Raw genomic sequence first — 22,316 nt, forward strand, 5'->3', positions numbered from 1 at the left:
ACTGGCTCAGGCCCTTTCCTTTTCCCCCTCAGCCGCTTAAGCGGCTGAGGGGGAAAAGGAAAGGGCCTGAGCTAGTTAGGAATGGTGGGAGTTGGAGTCCAAAACCCCTGGAGGGCCCAAGTTCGCCCAGGCCTGATTGTAAATGGATTTCTTCACATTTCATAATGAGGTAGGTGTGTGTATGTGTGAGAAAGTGTGTAGTTTATCTTAGTATATATCTCCTGCCTTTCCCTTTCCTAGAACTGGGAACCACATTTAAATCCAATACGTAACATGGGGATGTGTTGCAATTTTTAAATATTTGTTTATGCAACAGTCGCATCTCTTTTTTTTACACGGGTGCAGAGCAAGAAAGAAACACAAAGCAAAACAACGTATCAGAAGAGCAGATAATAATACAATAGTGATGGCCTATTTATGAAAACATGAGGCAGTAAAGTAGAATTTGGAAGACAATGGAAAACAGAGAGAGAGAGTGGGGGAGAGAAGGAAAGAATGAGAAAAAGCAAGAAGAGGGACAAGATCTTTGAGGAAAAGCAAGGAAAGAAGGAAAGAAACGGCCATAAAAAATACAGGCTTGGGCAACACCAAGCCTTTAGGTCAATTTATTATATACATATCCTGCCACTCCTCTGGTGGATGTGAATCAGTTAGGTATTACTTGTGTGAAAAAGCACAAATTAGATAATCGGGTAGCTGTATTTTTTTTTCATGTCATGAGCAAACTGTAAGTCACTTCTAGTGTGAGAGAATTGGCCGTCTGCAAGGACGTTGCCCAGGGGATGCCTGGACATTTTTGATGTTTTTACTATCCTTTTGGGAGGCTTCTCTCATGTCCCCCACATGGAGCTGGAGCTGATCGAGGGAGCTCATCCACGCTCTCCCCGGGGATGGATTTGAACTGGCAGCCTTCAGGTCAGCAACCCAACCTTCAAGTCATCAGTCCTGCCAGTACAAGGGTTTAATCCACTGCACTACCAGGGGCTGCTGGTAGCTGTAATATGACTCCCCTTCTACACTGCCATATAAAATCTAGATTAGCTGCTTTGAACTGGATTGTATGGCAGTGTAGACACACACATTCCAGTTCAAAGCAGATAATGTGCATTATCTGCTTTGATAATATGGATTATATGGCAGTGTAGAAGGGTCCTGAATGTCCTTCCAGACAGGCTAAGCAGGGATTAGAATCCTGGTTGGTTCCATGCTCAAACCACAACATTATGCAGAGTCTCAGGACCCTTCCAGGCAGGCCTATATCCCAGGATCTGATCCTAGGTTTTCTGTTTATCCTAGATTATCTGGCAGTGGAGATTCATATAATCCAGTTTAAAGCAGAAAACCTGGGATCAGATCCTGGGATATAGGACCTGTCTGGATGGGCACTGAAACTCAGTGTAATGTCGTGGTCTGAGCATGGAACTGACCAGGATTTGAAACCCTGCTCAGCCATGGAAACTCACTGGGGGATCTTGAGTAAGTCACACTCTCTCAGCCTCAGAGGAAGGCAAAGCAAACTCCCTCTGGGAAAAATCTGCCAAATAAACCCCATGATAGTTTAACTTTAGAATCACCATAGTTCACCAATTATTTGAAGGCACACAACATGGACCCATGAGTCCCTGTATTGGGAGAAAGTCAGGATAAAAACTAAAGTAAATACCTATTTTTGCTTGCTACCAGCAGGAGGTAGGAGAAACATCACTCAGGGCCATTCCACACAGCCATATAACCCAGAATATCAAGGCAGAAAATCCTACAATATCTGCTTTGAACTGGGTTATCTGAGTTCACACTGCCATATATTCCAGTTCAAAGCAGATAATGCGGGATTTTTTTCAGCTGTGTGGAAAGGGCCTCACTGTGGAGACAGTTGGAAAAAATGATTGAGGACAATGTTACAATTTAGTAGCAACAGCCCACAAAGATTCCTTTCTAGACTGCCATATAAAATCCAAATTATCTGCCTTGAACTGGATTATGCGGCAGTGTAGACTCATATAATCCAGTTCAAAGCATGTAATGTAGATTATCTGCTTTGATAATCTAGACTATATGGCACCGTAGAAGTGGCCAAAGTTGTTGTGCTGGGATATTTTGATTAGCAGGGATGACTAGATCATCTCTCAGGCCCCTTCTGCACTGCCATATAATCCAGATTGTCAAAGCAGATAATCTGGATTTTATATGGCAGTGTAGAAGGGGCCTCAGTCCTTTTAGGCTCCCCAAAACATTGCCTTCAACCAGAACAGTAGTTGAGTGTTAATGGATTGTTTCCAAAACCTATTTGTCATGAGAAGTATAACATGTTGGAGTGATTAAAGGTGGGCAGTTAAGATCCAGCAGCTTTACAAAATATGTGCTCCTGAGAATGATGAAAAGTTTGGTTGGTATGGATTAAAACAGCTACCTAAATTTAAAAACAGCATGACCCACCAAATATGCGGAGGATGTGTCTCCAGACTTTGTGTCGATATGCAAAATCACAGATAATAGCAAACATAATTGAAGTAAAGGTCTCTAGGCCCAGAAATAGTACAGAGTCATGCTGGAGAACCTACCAAGTGCCTAGAAAGGACATAGATTGTTGAAGTGGATAAATGAAACTTGGGATACCAAGTCCCATGGATTTGGACTCATACTGTATTCTCTTTGGCTGTCATAGTAAATGTTTGCACTTGAAAATGTACTACTACATCACTATTTGGAAGTGGTGTGATGCAAAAATCCTATATAGTATAACCCCCTCATCCATGGATTTAATATCCATGGTTTCATTTACCCACATTGCAGTAAGGTATGCTTCCTATTCAAACGTATTCAAAATATAGGGTTCACTTGAAAGCTAAACAAAGCCTCCTCCCATAAATGCAGTTTGACGTTTCTGAAGCTATTTGTAGTCTGCAACCTCAAATTCCAGGATAATGTGCCAGTTTTCCAGGTGCCACGGGACCTCTTGTTGTTGTGGTTTTCTTGCAACAGAGCTATTCCTTTCGAAATTGTTTGCGGCACAGTTCTTGCTAATGAGCCATTCCCCTGCCCCCAGAGGCTGCTTTCTTATTCTTTTTGCTGTTATCATCTCTCCTTCCCAGTCCTGACCTTTGTTCTTTTCTGTTCTGGCTGATATGATGATAAAAGAGTCAAGGTGCTCCCCAAAGATTGGACTTCATCCCCACATTGCAAGAGAAGGTGCAGGATCAGCAGAGAGAATGTGACAAACAAGGGGAATTGGGGACAATGAACAGAAGGGATGGAACATGGTGCGGGGGAAGAAGGAAGCAGAATAGCAAGGCACAAAGGGTGTGTGTGCCAAAAAGTTTTGTCATTTCAGTCCTCATTTTATTTCAGTTGCTTTTCTCCTTTTGCCAGCTGTCTCATTTCTTCCTTTTTGATTAAACTCTCCAATCTCCTGAGACTTAAAACACACACACAGGGTGCATCTACACTACGGAATGAATGCGATTTGACATCTCTTTAACTGCCATGGCTCAATACTATGGAATCCTGACATTTCTATTTTGCTAAAGCAACAACACTCTGTGGCAGAGAAGGCTAAATATGTTGTAGATCTACAACTCCCATGATTCAACAGCATTGAGCCATGGAAGTTAAAGTGATGATAAACTGTATTAATTTTACAATGTAGATGCACCCTTGATTTAAATTTTGGAATCTCCTAAAACACACACACAGTGGGTGCATTTAGACTATATAATTAAAGCCTGACTCCAATTTAACTGCCATGGCTCCATGCTATGAAATCCTGGGAGTTGTAGTTTGCTGAGGCACTGGCCCTCTTTAGCTAAAGATCTTGTAAAACTACAGCTTCCAGGATTTTACAGCATTGAGTGATGAGAAAGTCAAACTGCATTGATTCTTCAGTGTAGATGCTCCCACAGACACACACAAAGCAAAATAGCCATCAATTTTTCTCACATATTTATGTACATGAAATGCCCCGATATCTGAAGAAATAAAAAATGAAAGTAATTAATGAAATTGACTGTGTATATTGATCAAAATTTGGCTAAACTGAAGCACTCCACAGTGAATCACAGTATGTGGATTAGCAGAAAATATGTCAATGGTAGAAAGATTGCTATTATTTCCCAAGGACAGCTTGGTGTATGTATACTTTTTCAGCATGCCCCCTTATCATAAAGGCCCAGGCTGAAGGGCAGCAAGTTATCTTTTACATACTGAGACAGTTTACAGTACTTCAGGGAGAAATCTGGCTCTCATGTGAGGCTTTTTGCAATCTGAAATACCATAAGAAAGTGCCATCGTGGGAAGGAAGAAATTTAACAGAAATTCAAAGTGTAGTGTTTTTAGAAGATTACTTATTTAATTTTTTAAAAAACTTTGTAATTATACATTTTAATTGTGTTTTGCTTCAAACTATATTGTAAGTCCCCTTGGGTCCCAGTTGAATAAATATTGAGGGGAAATCAGATAGAATCCAAATCTGACTTTGTTTGCATGCAGTTTTAGGAGTACAGTGCCCCTCCATATTCATGGATTCAACCACTCACAACTTGAAATTTTTCCCTGAAAAATTTCCCAGAAACAAGTGTTTATTTTGGCATTTTATGGAAGGGAAACCATTTGCTACAACATTGTATATAATGGGACTTGAGCATCCACAAATTTGGGTATCCCCATGAGGTCCTGGGAACCAAACCCCAGGGGATACCAAGAACCTACTGTAATTAGAAGGAGAAAATATATAATAATGTTAATGAAGAACAATATTATTATCTTGTTTTTCTCTTTCTTCCCCTTCTATCATTAAGCAGGCATCAACTTATAATAACCCTGAATTTAAGATCAGAAGTAAGGTAAAGGTTTCCCCTGATGTTAAGTCCAGTCATGTCTGACTCTGGGGGTTGGTGCACATCTCAATTTCTAAGCCGAAGAGCCGGCATTGTCCGTGGACACCTCCAAGGTCATGTGGCTGGCATGACTGCATGGAGTGCCGTTACCTTTCTGCTGGAGCAGTACCTATTGATCTACTCACATTGGCATGTTTTCGAACTGCTAGGTTGGCAGAAGCTGGAGTTAACAGTGGGCACTCACTCCGCTCCTGGGATTTGAACCTGGGATCTTTCAGTCTGCAAGTTCAGCAGCTCAGTGCTTTAACACACTTCGCCACCAGGGCTTCAAAGTCAGAAAGACACCTGAATTTAAAGTTTTTAAAATTTGTCCTCTATCATTACAACATGGAGTTTGTGCTGACACTTCAAACTATTTGGACAAATAAAGAGTGAAATGATAAGATATATAAAATGATGATCAGATTTAGACATCCTTTACTAAGATTATGCAATACAAGAGAAATTTTGGTGTTTTTTTTTTCTTTTCAGAAAGTATGCACCAATTGACTCAAGAAATTACCTGCCTCAAGATTTCACAAAAATGAGTGGCAGTCTGGAAATAGGCTACAAATCCCTTAGGGTGTATGTACACTGTAGAATGGATGCAGTTTGACACCACTTTCTGCCATGGCTGGATTCTATGGAACCATGGGACTTGTAGTTTAGGGAGGTACCAGCACTTTTGGGCAGAGAGGCTTCAACAGATCTTGCAAAACCACAACTCCCATGATTCCATAGCATTGACTCATGGCAGCTAAAGTGAGGTCAAACTATTATTTTTACAGGGTAGATGCACCCTTAGTTTCTTGTAATGAAGGCTCATATAAACTGATATATACAGGTCTGGTACAGAGCTGGTGTCACTGCTTTAAATTCGTTCCAACTAATGTATATTCCTCGCCCTGAAACAGTGAATGGACAGAACACGATGGCTGTTATCTAACATGAGGAAGGCAGAAAGCTAAGCAGAGATGAGTGAGTCTCCGTTTGCATGGGAAGAAGAGGGAGCGATGAAAATTGGATCTTTTGACTGAATCAGCTATTGATGTGAGCAGGAAGGTAAGGGAGGAAGGAGGAGTCTGGCTCTATGTCTCCTGGAATCAAGGACTGACCCCCACCACACCCTTAGTCCGGCAGAAGCCGGTTCAGGTTCAGGCACATGAGCAACCCAGAGAGAGAAAAACACAAGAAGAGGGGAGCGGGGAGAGAGAAGGAACTGAGCTGAGGAAGGGAATGAGAAGCCAAGACGTTTGGTGTGAAAAAATCTCAGCCGGAACAAGGAAACGAGCTTATCAACAACAATCCAAAGGAGAGAAAGCCAGCTGCGATGAGAGAATAGCCTGGCAAAGAACACTCCAGGGATCTCTTTACAAAACTAGCCAGAAGGAAGATCTAAGATAGTGCTGCTGATTAGAATGACTCTGTGATAGACGCGTGGGAGCTGAACAAACAAGATCAAACCAGTCGCTTTCCTTACGCTATTGTGACTCTCCTCCTAGACTTCAGGGGAAACTTTGCAGAAGGAAACGGTCAAAACGAGAGAAAGAAAGGAATTCCTCGCCATCAGAGGCTGTGATTGGAGCCTCAACCTCATAGACAGGAAGATCAGCTTGGACCAAAAATGGTTAACTACTAGCACATATATACCAAAGGGCAATAGAGAGATCCAGCTCAATCTTAGCAGAATTGGTGTGAGAACCAAGGTAGGTTGAACTAGAATTAAGAAAGAGATACAAGTAGTTTGGATATCCGAGAGAAGGACTAGTTCTGAAAGGTAATTGGAACACTTTGATTCTCAAAATAGAAGCCCAGTATCAAAGTCTATACAAAAAAGAACTGCACCCATAAGTCCCAAATTGGACTACAAGAACCATTCTAAACACATTGCTCCTGGGAGGTATACTTTGGACTTTGCATAGGCCCTTTTCCAAAGAATTTGAGAACATACTTGGATCACCAGGCATAGAACTAGTGTGGCTCAAATTCTGGGAGAACCAAACCCAAAGCCTTAAATCTTGTGGGGGAATCTATCACAAGACTTCAGGGTCTGTCTTGGAAGCCAGAACATCATGGAGGATGGAGCACGACGACGAGGTGGTGCTGAGAAGAATTCAACTAACTCAGAAAAATCAGATGGCGGTGGTGTTGCACTCAAGAAAGAGATTGGACTGTTGAGCGCATGCGGCATCATTGTGGGTGAGTGGGGATTCTGGTGGGATATGACTGTTTTCTTTGAATAAGATAAAATTATATGCTCATCTTTGCTGATCAACAAGAAAGCAGGCATTAGGAGGAGACACTTCGTACTCTTCTGTATTCTGCTTTTTCTCACTTAATGAGAATAGAATGGAATATGAAAAGTATTTTCAGTTGCATGTTTTTATCCTGATTTTCAGTTTTAATCACTGCTGCTGCTTTTTGTGTTTTACCTTTTCTCCTGTCTCTAAACACCTTACAGTTGTCAGTTTGCATTACCACTCTGGTTACAGCTAGTCTTTTCCTCTCTAAAGTAGCTCCAAGGCCAACCTCGAAACGCCTCCTAACCCTTGCTTGTTTTAGTTCTCTGTTGGAATAAAAACCATTTTCTTGGCCACTTCCCATTTTATGGCACTGTATTACTCCACCCTAAATTATTCTACACATTAGAAACCTCTCAATTGCAGGTTCATGTGTCCCACCCTAGGAATGTTGGACCCTGAGCCATCAATGTGTGAAACTTGAATAAACACCTTTCTTGGCCCAGAATAATTACACAAACAAACAGTGATGCCAGCCAGCAAAGCTGCTTTGCCCCATGGGCTAATAGATCCATGGCAGGCATGTCTTCTCTGAGTACACAACTGTCCTCTGCCAAAATGTAGATGGGTTTCTAAACTGGACATGCAATTATGTCCTCCAATTAACCCTGTCTCATAGGGAGGAAAGAGAGAATTATCATTGGAAGCCTGGGGTGCTATGGCCCAGTGGACTCTGGCTTGAAGGCTACCATCACAGCTGTGCAGGATCAGAGCACATCCTAGTAGTTCTCACAGGAGTTTGTTTTTCACTTCAGTGCCTTGGAGTGCCTGCCCTTGGAGTGTTTTTATTCCAGCTCCATCAACCCCACTCCAGATGGCTGTGCTTCAGCAGGTGCCAGGAGACCACTGAAACAAACACTTTGTGGAATGGAGGAGAAAGCACTATGAGGGACATTTGAAAAACAGGGGCTTCCCTATCCATTGAAGTCTTACTAGCACTCCAGTATGCCTAGCTTTAGAGCTCTCCTCTCCTTTCCTGAGCTACAGTACACTAAAAGTGTATCTCTCCATCATGCCATGATAACAAGCAAGTTAACTGAAAATTTACATTTCAAGCTCTGCTTTTTGAATTCAGTTTCTTGGATAATTATTAAATGGGGAGAGTGGGTGGGTGAAGATGACTAAAGCCTAACCTGAGCCTCTATTTTCCCAAAGCAAAGTTCATCTTGGGGTTTTCTTGTATTTCTTTTCTTACTTTCAACCAGCTCATTATTTGTTCCTGACCTCTTCTTTTGACAGATATATGTCACTCTCTCAGGCCCCTTCTACACTGCCATATAAAATACAAATTATCAGCTTTGAACTGGATTATATGGCAGTGTAGACTTGTATAATCCACTTCAAAGAAGATACAGTAGATTATCTGCTTTGATAATCTGGATTATATGGACATGTAGAAAGGGCCTTAGTTTTACCAATTTGACAAGGTCTTTAGCTTGCTCTGCCAAAGAGTGCCCGTGCTTCATTGAACTATAACATCCATGATTCCATAGCATTGAGCAAGGGCAGTTAAAGTGGTGTCAAACTGCATTAATTGTACAGTGTAGATGTATGCATAATGCAACCTGACATTGCCCTGGTGCTGTTTTCAGCTTCAATCCTTTGGCACTGATTCCCAGCTGCAGAGTTTTCATTTTCTTAATGAAAAATGGTGAGAACATTTTCTGCCAAAGGATGAGAGAAACAGAATGTATCCACAAAGATGAAATGCTGGGCAGTGTATACTGTGAAGATTTGAGCCAACAGTGTAGTGGCATGGACAAATACATAAATAATACCTAGGTGTACAAAAATTGAAAGAGGTGATTTACCTAGATGAATATGTTTATATCATAGGTGAGACAATTTGACTTAACTGTTTTTAAAAGTTTGTTGTTGTTATATATTGCTACTATGTATTTCCCATCTCAAAAATACTACTCAGAATTTTTATAGCCATTGAACCCAGGACAGGACTTTGTCTTTGCAAGGGCTAACCATGTACTTAGTATAATTACTTTACTATAGGTTCATCTGATCTGGATGCTAATAAAAGTATAGTAAAGCTGTATCAGATCCTTTAGAGATCAACATCTCTGTTTCTATACCACTTCCTATGATAGCTTGAAGTGGTAGGTAAATTTATTGTTTAAAAAGGATTAAAATACAAGTGTTAAATATAAATTAAAATTATCTATTCAGCCTTTTAAAAACAGATGTAAACTCAGAACAGTTTACAAATTGAGCAGTAGAAACAATAACAATAGTAACTCATCAGATGACTGTCTTGAATTTGTGTTGAATCGTGCCTTAGCTTTATGTGGGTCTGAAAGCAATCAGGTAGAAGGCTCAAATTCAAAAACAGCTATGTTGCGAAACATGCTAAACTGTGAATTTTATTTATGTTTGGTCTCCTGTCTGGACACCTACAGTCTCAAAACAGATGATTAAATCCCAATCCTGTATATATTTACTTAGAATTAAGTGCTTCCTACTGGTAGGAGGTTCCAGTCAACATATGTGACTTAAAATGGAACTCAAAGTCTTGGACTACTTAAATGACTGACATCATCTCCAGAAAAAAACTGAGCTGAATCAATAAGTTATGATCTGACAGCTTTGAAGCGTATGCAAGATTTATTCAATATTCCATAATATAATTAAAATGGTAACTTTACATGCAGCAGACTTCTATACAGATTAACTTGCCAGCATGACCTATCTTACTGCTAGGGGTGTGATCATAGCATCACAACCACAATACTATGTGCTTATTTCTAATGCCCAAGGCATTCGATAACATTTTTCTAAAGTAAGTATGCTTAGCATTACTAGAGAGTAAACTCTTTTGATCACAATGGTACTCATTTCTAAGTAAATAACATTGCTTGGTAAGTTATTTTAAAAGTTTATGTAAACAGTTTAATATTTTCAGTAGTTTCAGTAAAATTCTAATCCAGTATAAATATACATAGGATTGTGGCCTACTACAATTTTCTAACATCATACTGAGTATCTCTGGTTTCAGGCAGCCAACAACATATTGACAATAAAGAAAACAAAATGATTGGTTGTAAAGCAAACTGATGTGAACAGCTTTTGTTTTAAAGTCTTATAAATGCTACACAAACATGAAGTTTCTGATGTGGTTAACTAAATTAAGGTATAGGATTTGATTTGGAAAAAAAGCTGTTGACTTCTCTTGTTGATATGGAAAGAGCTGACATTTAAATATCAGTCTAAGTTAACCTTTCTCATTAAACACGTGGAATACATTACCTTCCTTGGATCAATGTCTTTTAGATTTGCAAAACTCAACAGATATCACATTTCCTGCAGTTTCCCCTCTTATCATAAATATTCATGATCTTTTATTTTTGGATCCCTCTGTTGTTTTTTTCTTCAGGTAACATAATTGGATCAGGAATCTTTGTGTCGCCAAAGGGAGTGTTGGAGAATGCTGGCTCAGTGGGTTTGGCGTTGATTGTGTGGATTGTCACTGGTCTGATCACAGCTATAGGAGCACTATGCTATGCAGAACTGGGAGTCACCATTCCAAAGTCTGGAGGAGACTATTCCTATGTAAAAGACATCTTTGGAGGACTGGCTGGGTAAGAGACAAAAGATATATCTGTGTTGGATGGGCTTGTAATGGACCCAGTGAATCAAAATGAAAATGGGGTGAGAGTGATGATTTGAAATGAGAAGGATTGGTTGTATTCTTGAGCATCTGTTTATTTTTCAAGGTTTTTGCGGTTATGGATTGCTGTGCTGGTGATCTACCCCACCAATCAGGCAGTTATTGCCCTCACCTTCTCAAACTATGTACTTCAGCCACTTTTTCCCACTTGCTTTCCCCCAGAAACTGGACTACGATTGCTAGCTGGCATCTGTCTTTGTAAGTATGGAACCCAACTTCTTAGCAATGCATATTCTTCAAAGCAGATAACCTGGGATCAGATCTTAGGATATAAGGACAGTGTAGAAGGGACCTTAAATGCAATCTGTTTAAAGACTTCCAGAAAAAGATAATCTTTCCCCCACCAGCAATTTGTGTCAAACAACTCTTAGGAAATATAGGTTCTTTGAACTGTTTAGGTGGAATTACCCTTCTTGTAATTTGACTCAAATGGTTTGGGATCTAATCTCTGGAGGAGCAGAAAACAAGCTTGCTCCATTTTCTATCTATATGATGTCTTTTAGGATCTTTAAAAATGGCAACCATATCACCTCTCAGGTCCCTTCCACACAGCTGTATAAAATCCACACTGAACTGGACAGAGCCGGCCCTAGGTATTTTTCAAGTGTAGGCAAACAGAATTTTGGCGCCCCCCCTCCCCCAAACCAATCACTAAAAAATAAAAGCTTTGGATAAGCAAAAATGTTTGATAATAAGGAGGGATTAAGGAAAAGCCTATTAAACATCAAATTACATTAAGATTTTACAAATTAAGCACTAAAACACCATGTTTTACAACAAATCAACAGAAAAAGCAGTTCAATACCTTGCAGAGGCAGGCCGCAGGAGACAGGAGTTGCCTCGATGGCGCCCCCAACAAGATGGCCTCTGGAACTGGATTATATGGCATCCAAATATTGTGGATCATCTGCCTTGATATTCTGGGTTATATGGCTGTGTGGAAGGGCTCTTAAGACATTTCTTCTCCAAGTTCCCTAAAATTGTTCCTCATAAGGTTTGGTTTCCAGATCTTTTATCACCTTGTCTGCACTTCACTGGACACATTTTAGCTTGTCACTATTCTTCCTGAACTGCAGTGTCCAGCAGTGGCCACAATATTTCAAGCGAGGTCTGTTGCAAAGCAAAATAGGGTGGTCACTACCACTGACCGTAATCAGGACACTCTGCTAGTGATGCCGCCTAGAAGCACATTGTCTTTTTTAACCACAACATCACACAGTTGACTCATTTTTAGCTCCCTAGATCCTTTTCAAATGTTCTGCTTTCTAACCAGGATTCACCCACCCTATATCTGCACATTTCATTTTTCCTGCATAGACCTTAGATTTATCTCTGTTGATATTAATTTTCTTTGTTTTGGCCCACCTCTCTATCTGTTAAGATCATTTTGAATTCTGATCCTGTTTTCTAAGGGTCCTTCCACACACACATGTAACTCAGAATATCAAAACAGATAATCCACAATATCTGCTTTGAACTGGATTATCCGAGTCCACACTGCCATATAATCCAGCTCAATGTGGATTTTATACAGTTGTGTGGAAGGGGCCTTAATTGCAGGAATGATCTCATTTTAGGAAATACTGCACCATACTTTTGAACCCTCTGTCCTCCCGTTCATTCCTGCACAGACCTGCCCACTTTTGTGGTTATGCATTTACTCCAAGCTTAGTCACTGAGGAGTGGGCAATTTTATACCCAGTAACTCAAAGGATTTTGGGGAGTTTTTATTCTTGCAGAGGTTACTTTAGGACATCAAACACCAGCAAGATCAGGCAGAAACTGGTTTTCTTCCTTTCTTTCCAGACCCACAGCAGGGGGGGAGGGGAAGAAAGATGAGTGATGGCCGGGGAGAGGTTTTGGCTGAGGCACTTATGCAAGCCAGCTGCTACAGCTCAGCAAGAGCTTATTAATCAGGTCAAAGCCAGTTATTTAGCGCTGAGTCAGCAAAAATGGAGGAGTATATGTGCATATAACAGAACGGCTGAGAAGAGAAAATCCACATCCCCCCAGACCTCAGAAATGAGGAACTGCTTCTGTCTAAATCTCAAAGACTGTAGAGATAGAAAATGATAAAACAGCCTAGATCAGTAAACAGCTGGGAGAATTTGAAGAACGTGATAAAAGAAAGCTCACTGGACTGTGAGTTTTGATCAAGGGATACAAAGATATTTTTTATTTATCATCAGAATGTCAGAATAACTTTAAAAGGCAAATTAGCTCAAGGGGAGTCTGCGGCTGACAGTTGGAGGCAAGCTTTGGGTGGTATCCCTTTGTGCTACAGGCTAAAATTGTGTAGTGTCACCAGAGTCCTGTTAAGCAAATCTTAATCTGTCTTATCTGTATGTCGTAGTTTCTGCTTCGTATCTGTATGGTGACGCAAGCAACCTAGAAGTGGTCAGAATGTTGTTTTCCTGTACCAGTCTCAGCTTGGTGGCCAAAGAATTGCTTGGATAAAATCATGGGAGTTCTAAAAAAAGGAGGCACGAATGCTATGAAGGTGGCATTAATGGTCACTGACCTCTCTGAACCAAGTGCTGAATCTATTTTGAGGGTAGGAACAGGGTAGCAGGGTGGCTGGTCTGGATCAGCCCCCAGGACAGCCTGTGCTAAAAATTTAGCAACAACTCTGAAACACGCCCTCCTGCAATAGTGTCATCTCCAAGACTGCGTTCGAAAGAAAAAAAAACACCAGGAAACTGAAACTCACTGGCCTTGTTCCAGTCCTGCTGGGTGCCAGGGATACTGAGAAACAAGGGAACTTCCAGGAGTTCAGTCTTTGGGCTGAAACATAATATATTTTTGTCACATTGTAAAGCTCCCATCTCTTAAAAATTTTCCAATAGGAGATAGATACCCATCTCCCTCACACAGTACTCCAACATAAATCTTTATGGAATACCATACTCAGATCGAAACATTAATGTTAGATCTATTTCTGGCTCCTCCTAGGAACCCATTTTGAAACTCTAGCTAGGCCTAATCTATTCTTGTGATCTCACAGGCAAATCTAGCTCCTGATCTTAGAAGTAAACATATACAGTACTTTGTAGGGATTTGCTGAAACAAGCCTCAGTCATCATATCTTAACTAATATTGAAAGAGAGATTGTACAAATAGCCTAATTCCCTACTTTGTGCCCAATGTCCTCTAATTGTATATAATTGATCTCCTAACCTCAATGCCTAAAGAATCCATATGGTCCACAAACAGTTTTACTCCATGTAATATTTGCTTTGATGTACAAGTGAGATAAAATATTTAGAATGTGCATTCAGCATCAGTATATGCAAACTAGTTATTTCTTAATAAAAATAATGCTCCCATTAACTAATCTTTTTCATCATGATGAACAAAGATTAGCATGTCCCAACCTGTGTCTTTTCCCATATACAGATTCTCTTTTTATTGGAAAAACGTTGTGTGAAGTTGCCTACAGATGCAAATCCTTTCATCTCTCTCTTCCCCCAACCACTATTTCCAAGTTATTTTCTACTAAACTCTAAGTTTCCTGTTTTGACTTGAACTTGTGCAAAAGGGATGCTGAATCAGCAGGGAAGTTTCCATTTCCTTTTACTGTGTTTAGGTTTGGGAACCTGTTGCCTCTCCCCTCTCTTACTCTGCCCTGCAAGAAAAAAGATGAAAGCAAGAACAAGAGACTAGAGAGATAATAGAATAATAGCACTGGAGGGTACCCCAAAGGTTATCAATTCCAACCTCCTGAATCTAAATGTTTTTAGCAAGTGACCAGCCAGTTTCTGGCCAGCCAGTTGTTTTTTTTTTTTTTTTAAAAAAAAACACCAATGAAGGAAAATCTGCCACTTTTGGAAGTAGTCTGTGTCACTCCCAAACACCTGTTCTCCTCAGGAATACTTTCTTATATTCAATCAGTGTCCCTCTTTTTTAATTTGAATCCCTTGCTTGAGCACCAGAAATCATATTTTCTTGAGCACCAGAAAATAAGTTTGGAGGATTATACACTTAGACCTCCCAACAACCTGGATAGATCAGAAAAAAACAAAAACAATATAATTTTTTTCCCCTAACATAGAGGTCCATGCAGGTGTTTACTTATACTGTTAGGATATGGTTGTCATATGTGACATCTCATGACCTTTTCAGCCTCCTTAAGGATTTCTAGTGTAGCCTGCTTTTTACACTCCTCAAAAATTGCTGAGTCTCTTCCTCAACTAGAGTAATGTCTAGGGTGGGAGGTTGCTTATCTGTTTTGATAGCTGGGAGTAGACACAGCAAGAAAGAGTTATGTAAGCTAAATGTCATTTGTTTATTGAATTTAGACTGTTTGCATCTCAAAAATGGGCAACACCTCAGGGATATTTTGTTTTTCACTGTTTAGTGCCAAATTATGATACAGTTTATCTTCTGTTGTGAAATGCATATACAGCTGACATTTTATGATTGAAAAAGTGTGAGTCGCCAGTAAGCAAAATTTCCCCCCCACATCACATCTTCTACGCTCAAACACTTTTGCTAAGATAGTTGTGCATATTTTACAAAGGTTTTGCTTGTTTGCATTCATCAAAGAGAAAATTTGGATGTATTGATAGGTCTTGGCAGTGTTATTGTTCCTGTATGTACACAAGTGAGCAGGCAAAGCTCATGAATGCTGGGAAAACTATTTGTATACTTGAAAGCCTTTCATCTTCAGATAATATCAAAATGTGTGCATGTATTCTTGTGGGAAGGGTGAAAATGGGGTAGCTTTGGAAATGGAGTAGATGGAATGTCTAATTCCTTTTTGCTAGGAGCCAGGTGCTCAAAAGGTGGAGACAGGTCCATCCGTCTGTCTGCCTGCCTGCCTGCCTGTCTGTCTGTCTGCCTGGTGGAAGTGCTGTCTGTGTGCTGCTGGGTTAGTAGGGGCCAGTTTGTCTGTTTGTGCAGATGGGATGTTTTGGTGCAGTCAGGCTGGAAGCCAAATAGGTCACAGCCTCCCTCTTCTTGTTTGTTTTTCATTCTCTCAGGCCATCCAAGAACATTAATTGGAACCTTGTTTCTTTCCTTTTCATGTATTGCAGTGCACAAATTTAACTCCAGGTTGCAAACCCCAGCATGGGTCACTGATCCTAGGCTTTATTAGACAATTAGAGAGAGAGAATGGTGGAGTGAATGTCTGTGATCACCTCTACTCAGAAAAATGGTGTTGCTGCAAATAATTAAAAGTAGAGTATAATTGTGCTGCTATGTTATAGTGAGAGGTAGTGACATAGTACAGATTTTGCTAGGCTATAATCACAGCTTGGCTTAAAGCAAAGAAAACAGTAGTTGCCTTTGACCAGCAAGGAGTCCTAGCTAAATGCCAGGATTGTTTCAAATCACATTGCTGCTGGCATTATCAAAAGCTGGCCATAAAGGCATGAATCTGACCTTGATTGGGAAATTTGGGTCAGGAAAAGAATACCTACAATCCATCTCTTCACCAACTTCTCCTTTACTACAGTACTGCTGACCTGGGTGAACTGTGCTAGTGTACGTTGGGCCACACGTGTCCAGGATGTCTTCACAGCAGGAAAACTGCTGGCGCTGGGGCTCATCATTGTCATGGGAGTCGTGCAGATCTGTAAAGGTGAGATCCAGACTAATCAGGCAAAGTAGGAGCCAGGATCTCCCTAACATGCTCTACTTGTTCACTCAGGGGGAATAAGCTCCACGGTTTAAAAACCTCAATTCTCTAATAAGCTGATTTAGAGAGTTGATTGGTTTCCATAGTTTCCTGCCCTAGTTGGCACTGAAAAGTGCAAGAATTAAGAGAGAGAAAGAGAACAATCCACATCTACCAGCCTAATGAATCTTTTTTCTCTCCACAGGTGAATACTTCTGGCTGGAGCCAAAACATGCCTTTGAGTTCTTCCAGACGCCAGATGTGGGACTGGTGGCACTCGCCTTTTTACAGGGCTCTTTTGCCTACGGGGGCTGGAACTTCCTCAACTATGTCACAGAAGAGCTTGTTGACCCTTATAAGTGAGTAAGGGACATTCTAATAGAAAAGAGGGGTTAGAGGGCCCCCCTTCATACTTGTTTCTCCTCTTCCACCTCAACTCTTTCTCTACACAGGAACTTGCCTCGTGCCATCTTCATCTCCATTCCCCTGGTCACCTTTGTCTACGTCTTCGCCAATGTGGCTTATGTCACTGCCATGTCACCCCAAGAGTTGCTGGCCTCTAATGCTGTTGCAGTGGTGAGGCCCCATATCTATCCCATTGTGCAAATTCCCTTTCTTCCCAGGGTTCCAAATGAGATCACAGCTAATAACCTATTCTTTGTTCATTTCCTCATAGACCTTTGGGGAGAAATTATTAGGTGTCATGGCTTGGATCATGCCCATCTCTGTTGCCCTTTCCACCTTTGGAGGAGTTAATGGATCACTCTTCACATCCTCTAGGTAAGTTAAGATTACTTTCAAACAGACATAACAAGAGCTATCCTGGATTAAACCAAAGGTCTGTGTCTAGTGCATTCTGTTTACACAGTGGCCAATCTATTGCTATGGGAAGCCCATTAGAAGGACAGAAGTACAATTGAAGCTCCCATTTCATGCAACTCCCAAAAACTGATTCTAGAGGTGTTAATACCAGAGGTGACAAATAGCCATCCTGACTAGTAGCCATCGATGACTCCATCCTTTAGGAATCTATCCTGTTGCCTTTTGAAACCATCTAAAATGGCAGCCATCACTACCTCTTGTAGCAGGAAGTTCCTATAATTTATGTTAATTTCTCATTCTTTTTTGGCTTTAGTTTGATTAGAGTGAGGAGCCCCCTTTATACCTTCTGTACACCATGCATAGTTTTTCACTGTTCTATCATGTTTCCTAAAGCTTTGTAATGTTCCCTTACCCCCCACCATGGATACTTTTGGTTGCACTCTTTTGCACAATTTCTAGTTGTGTGATTTTTTTTAGGTGCAGTGGCCAGAATCTTGCTCCTTTATAAGTTCCATATCTTGAAGTCTCCAGCTTTCAGGTTCTTTTACAGTGCCCACCACCCACAGCTACACTGCCCCCCATGTATTTATAGTGCTGCCATTCTGAACGTGCTGTGATATACCACCTACATTAGGAATTGAGAAATACTGTGGCATCTACCTATTTTCTAGTCTTTCTTGAGTCACAGTCTTCTTCAGAGTGTGTTTTCATATCTTCCCTAGTGTGGATTAAAATAGATCAACAATTTTACATGTCCCTGTTTGTATTTCTGATAACATCTTTCCATCATTCCCAGGCTCTTTTTTGCTGGAGCACGGGAAGGCCACCTCCCCAGCGTACTGGCTATGATTCATGTGCGACGCTGCACTCCCATCCCTGCCTTACTCTTCACTGTGAGTTGCAAGCAGAGAAACTGGGAGAGTGTGGGATTAGGGTGCTCAGGGGGTATATGTGGGCTGAGGGGGTGGATATATGGCAGGAAAGGCCTAAAGTGGCTGCAACTGTGGACTCTGTGGACAAAACAAGCTCAGGCTTGCCAGAGACATTAAAAACAATAAAAAGGGCTTCTTTGCTTACGTCGGTAGGAAAAGGAAGAACAAGGAGGCGATAGGGCCTCTGTGAGGAGAAGATCGGGAAATTCTGATGGGATAGGGAACAGGCAGAACTATTTAATGCCTTCTTTGCCTCAGTCTTCTCACAAAAAGAAAGCCAGCCTCAACCTCAGCAACATGGAGTGGATGAAGGATTGGGGGAAATCCAACCCCAAATAGGGAAAGAAGTCGTCCAGGAATACCTGGCTGCTCTAAATGAATTCAAGTCTCCAGGGCCGGATCAATTACACCCAAGAGTATTGAAGGAACTAGCGGAAGTTATTTTGGAACCACTAGCAATCATTTTTGAGAGTTCTTGGAGAACGGGAGAAGTCCCAGCAGATTGGAGGAGGGTAAATGTGGTCCCTATCTTCAAGAAGGGAAAAAAGAACAACCCAAACAATTACCGTCCGGTTAGCCTCACGTTGATACCTGGCAAGATTCTGGAAAAGATAATTAAGGAAGTGGTCTTCAAACACTTAGAAACAAATGAGGTCATTGCTAATAGTCAACATGGATTTACCAAAAACAAGTCATGCCAGACTAATCTGATCTCTTTTTTGATAAAGTTACAAGCTGGGTAGATGCAGGGAATGCCGTGGATGTAGCGTACCTGGATTTCAGTAAGGCCTTCGACAAGGTCCCCGACAACCTTCTGGCAAACAAGTTAGTCAAATGTGGGCTAGGCAAAACTACGGTTAGGTGGATCTGTAATTGGCTAAGCGAACGAACACAAAAGGTGCTCACGAATGCATCTTCTTCATCTTGGAAAGAAGTCACGAGTGGAGTGCCGCAGGGTTCCGTCCTGGGTCCGGTTCTGTTCAACATCTTTATTAATGACTTAGACAAATGGTTAGAAGGCACGATCATCAAGTTTGCAGATGACACCAAACTGGGAGGGATAGCTAACACTCCAGAAGACAGGAGCAGAATCCAAAACGATCTTAACAGATTAGAGAGATGGGCCGAAACTAACAAAATGAAGTTCAATAGGGACAAATGCAAGATACTTCACTTTGGCAGAAAAAATGAAATGCAAAGATACAGAATGGGGGACGATGCCTGGCTCGACAGCAGTACGTGTGAAAAAGATCTTGGAGTCCTCATGGACAACAAGTTAAACATGAGCCTACAATGTGATGCGGCGGTGAAAAAAGCCAATGGGATTCTGGCCTGCAGAAATAGGGGTATAGCATCTAGATCCAGGGAAGTCATGCTACCCCTCTATTCTGCCTTGGTCAGGCCACACCTGGAATGCTGTGTCCAATTCTGGGCACCACAGTTTAAGGGAGATGTTGACAAGCTGGAAAGTGTCCAGAGGAGGGTGACTAAAATGATCAAGGGACTGGAGAACAAACCCTATGAGGAGCGGCTTAAAGAGCTGGGTATGTTTAGCCTGCAGAAGAGAAGGCTGTGAGGAGACATGATAGCCATATACAAATATGTGAGGGAGGAGGGAGCAAGCTTGTTTTCTGCTGCCCTGGAGACTAGGACGCGGAACAATGGCTTCAAACTACAGGAAAAGAGATTCCACCTGAACATCAGGAAGAACTTCCTGACTGTGAGAGCTGTTCAGCAGTGGAACTCTCTGCCCCGGACTGTGGTGGAGGCTCCTTCTTTGGAGGCTTTTAAGCAGAGGCTGGATGGCCATCTGTCAGGGGTGCTTTGAATGAGATTTTCCTGCATCTTGCAGGGGGTTGGACTGGATGGCCCATGAGGTCTCTTCCAACTCTATGATTCTATGATTCTGGGAAAGGCATTTTCAGAATAATTATTGGGCAGATGATGTCATTTTGGCAAACTAGGATGCTTAAAGTAATTCCTTTACATTTAAATGTTTCCTTATTTTCACTCTTTGCTTGTCTTTGGCAGTGTCTTTCAACATTGCTGATGCTGGTTACAAGTGACATATATACTCTGATCAATTATGTGGGCTTCATCAACTACCTCTTCTATGGGGTGACTGTGGCTGGCCAAGTTGTGCTACGCTGGCGGGAACCTCACCGACCTCGTCCCATCAAGGTAAAGGGCCTCTGCCACATGACCCTTGCCATCTGTTTATCAGCCCATCCTCTTCTTACACCAGTTTTGCTTTCCCCTGGGGCCATTTATGGCGGGTTAAATTATTACTGATTTAAAACAAGTTGGAAAGATTTTGAATAAGCATTCATAGTATTTATGATAATAAGTTAAACATAACTAAGTAGAGAATTATACCATTCAGGAATATAACCCTAAACTCCAGTTTTTAGTATAGTACTGTGTTTCTCCAGAAAACTGATGTTTTCTGGAGTTATAGTGATAAAGTGATTTAGTGATATAGTGGCTGACCTAAAAATATCTTGTTTTGGCCATGTTTTGCTCCTTTAACTTGAACTTGTAAGTGTAACTTGTAACTTCAGTACAATCTTTTTGACAAAGTCATAGATACATTTTAAGAGACTGAATTGACCTATATATAGAAATACCCGTTTAACCAAAAAACAGTTAATATGACTTAAATTTTGAAAACAAAATAATTTAGGCTGCATTCCAAACACTTCAACTATGGACAGTGAGTGGGTCCTATTTTGTAGTAAGCATACTTAATATGAAATCTAATTTTCAATTTTAATAAAGATTTGATTTGTATCCACTTGCATCCTTCATAACCTCCCTTCAATAGGGAGGTTTATCCATAGAATGGTTTATTCCCACGAGCATCTACTCTGTAAGGTCTTTCCCATCACTTGTCACCTGATCCTTATGGGTAGAGAAACTGGGGACCAAGCCTTCTGCATGTAAAGCATGAACTATACCCACTGTGATGGCTCCTCACACCTGTACCAACTAATACTGTAATAACTCCTTGCTAGACAAGAAGACCTCCCATCATCCCTTTCCCTGCATCCCTTTTTCCTACTGTTCTCACCTGGACCAAACCCATCTCTCTCCTTCCCAGGTGAGCCTATTCTTCCCCATAATTTACCTGCTCTTCTGGGCCTTCCTGTTGGTGTTCAGCTTATGGTCAGAACCCGTGGTTTGTGGAATTGGTCTGGCCATCATGCTGACAGGAGTTCCTGTCTATTTCCTGGGGGTTCACTGGGAGCACAAACCACCTGCCATCCACACATTTATTGGTGAGTAATGGGCAGACCAAGGGAAGGGCAGATGGATGAAAGTGTGTAGTTGTGCTGAGACCATAGATTTTGGTGTCTTCCTGTTAAAACCCATCTCTTTAACCCTTCTTCTTACAGATGTAGTCACTCGGGCAGGACAGAAGCTTTGTCTTGTTGTGTACCCAGAGATGGGTACAGAGCAACCAGAAAACAGCCTCAGTAAAGAGACCAAAGAGCAACTTGAGCCAATGTGTGGAACGGAACCCCTCAGCACTGAGCCACTTTACTCCCAGGGAGGGGAGGAGCAGCAGCCAGCCACGGACTGCACAGTACCTCCTCTGTTGGGTTTGAAATGAATTGGAGCACCTTGCTCCCACTTTGCTCTTTGCAGCACCACATCCTGGGACTGGAATGGCTGTGAATGCCTCACTGTCACCCCTTTCCTTCCAATGGCAAAGCCTTGCTGGGTCTGGTGAACCTACACCCGCCATTCCCCACCTTCAGTGCCCTTTGCTGGAGCTGGAAAAAAAAACCGGGAGCTTTCTTCACAGCCCGCAGTCCCACAGTCAGGTCCCCCCACACCCTGCTGGAAGGGGCTCCCTTGTTGTTGCCTTATATTGCTGGGAATATTTTCATTCATTTTGAACCTCATTGAGAGGGAAAGTCAGTCTCTCTCAGTTTTTGTGTCCTTGTATTTTTCACTTCTCTCTTTTTCTCTTTTTTTGATGTAATAAATTAAACTCAACTTGCCCCGTCTGTTGCCTTAAATGCAGGATTGAGGATGCTGAAACATTATTCAGGACACACAGAAGTCCAGGCTTGCTAAGACAACAAC

The 22,316-nt window shown here is 41.4% G+C and overlaps 1 protein-coding gene across 3 annotated transcripts; it reads left to right on the forward strand.

The window, feature by feature from the left end:
• The first annotated feature begins 5,759 nt into the window (after positions 1-5,759).
• Positions 5,760-22,231, forward strand: slc7a8 (solute carrier family 7 member 8). 3 transcript variants are annotated; one of them, XM_003229013.4, is made up of 11 exons: positions 5,765-7,070; positions 10,557-10,761; positions 10,897-11,048; positions 16,309-16,434; positions 16,676-16,829; positions 16,923-17,046; positions 17,147-17,250; positions 18,089-18,185; positions 20,256-20,405; positions 21,325-21,502; positions 21,620-22,231. In XM_003229013.4, the coding sequence occupies exons 1-11, from the start codon at positions 6,944-6,946 to the stop codon at positions 21,835-21,837; spliced, it is 1,635 nt and encodes a 544-aa protein (XP_003229061.2). In that variant the 5' UTR covers positions 5,765-6,943; the 3' UTR covers positions 21,838-22,231. The 3 variants fall into 3 exon arrangements, with proteins under 3 accessions (XP_008121142.1, XP_003229061.2, XP_008121143.2); XM_008122935.3 differs by lacking the exon at positions 21,325-21,502 and having other exon boundaries at positions 5,760-7,070; XM_008122936.3 differs by lacking the exons at positions 5,765-7,070; positions 10,557-10,761; positions 10,897-11,048 and adding an exon at positions 11,068-12,992.
• Positions 22,232-22,316: the final 85 nt, after the last annotated feature.

This window comes from Anolis carolinensis, chromosome 6 (genome assembly GCF_035594765.1).
Source record: "Anolis carolinensis isolate JA03-04 chromosome 6, rAnoCar3.1.pri, whole genome shotgun sequence".
Lineage (NCBI taxonomy): Eukaryota > Metazoa > Chordata > Lepidosauria > Squamata > Dactyloidae > Anolis > Anolis carolinensis.

What these genes read in the sequence shown, in the direction of transcription:
- slc7a8 (XM_003229013.4), top strand. Translation starts at nt 6,944, where the DNA reads ATGGAGGATGGAGCACGACGACGAGGTGGTGCTGAGAAGAATTCAACT. An exon ending in GCTAGCTGGCATCTGTCTTT is followed by an intron (nt 11,049 to 16,308) that starts GTAAGTATGGAA and finishes CCTTTACTACAG; the next exon opens with TACTGCTGACCTGGGTGAAC. An exon ending in TCACTCTTCACATCCTCTAG is followed by an intron (nt 17,251 to 18,088) that starts GTAAGTTAAGAT and finishes CATCATTCCCAG; the next exon opens with GCTCTTTTTTGCTGGAGCAC.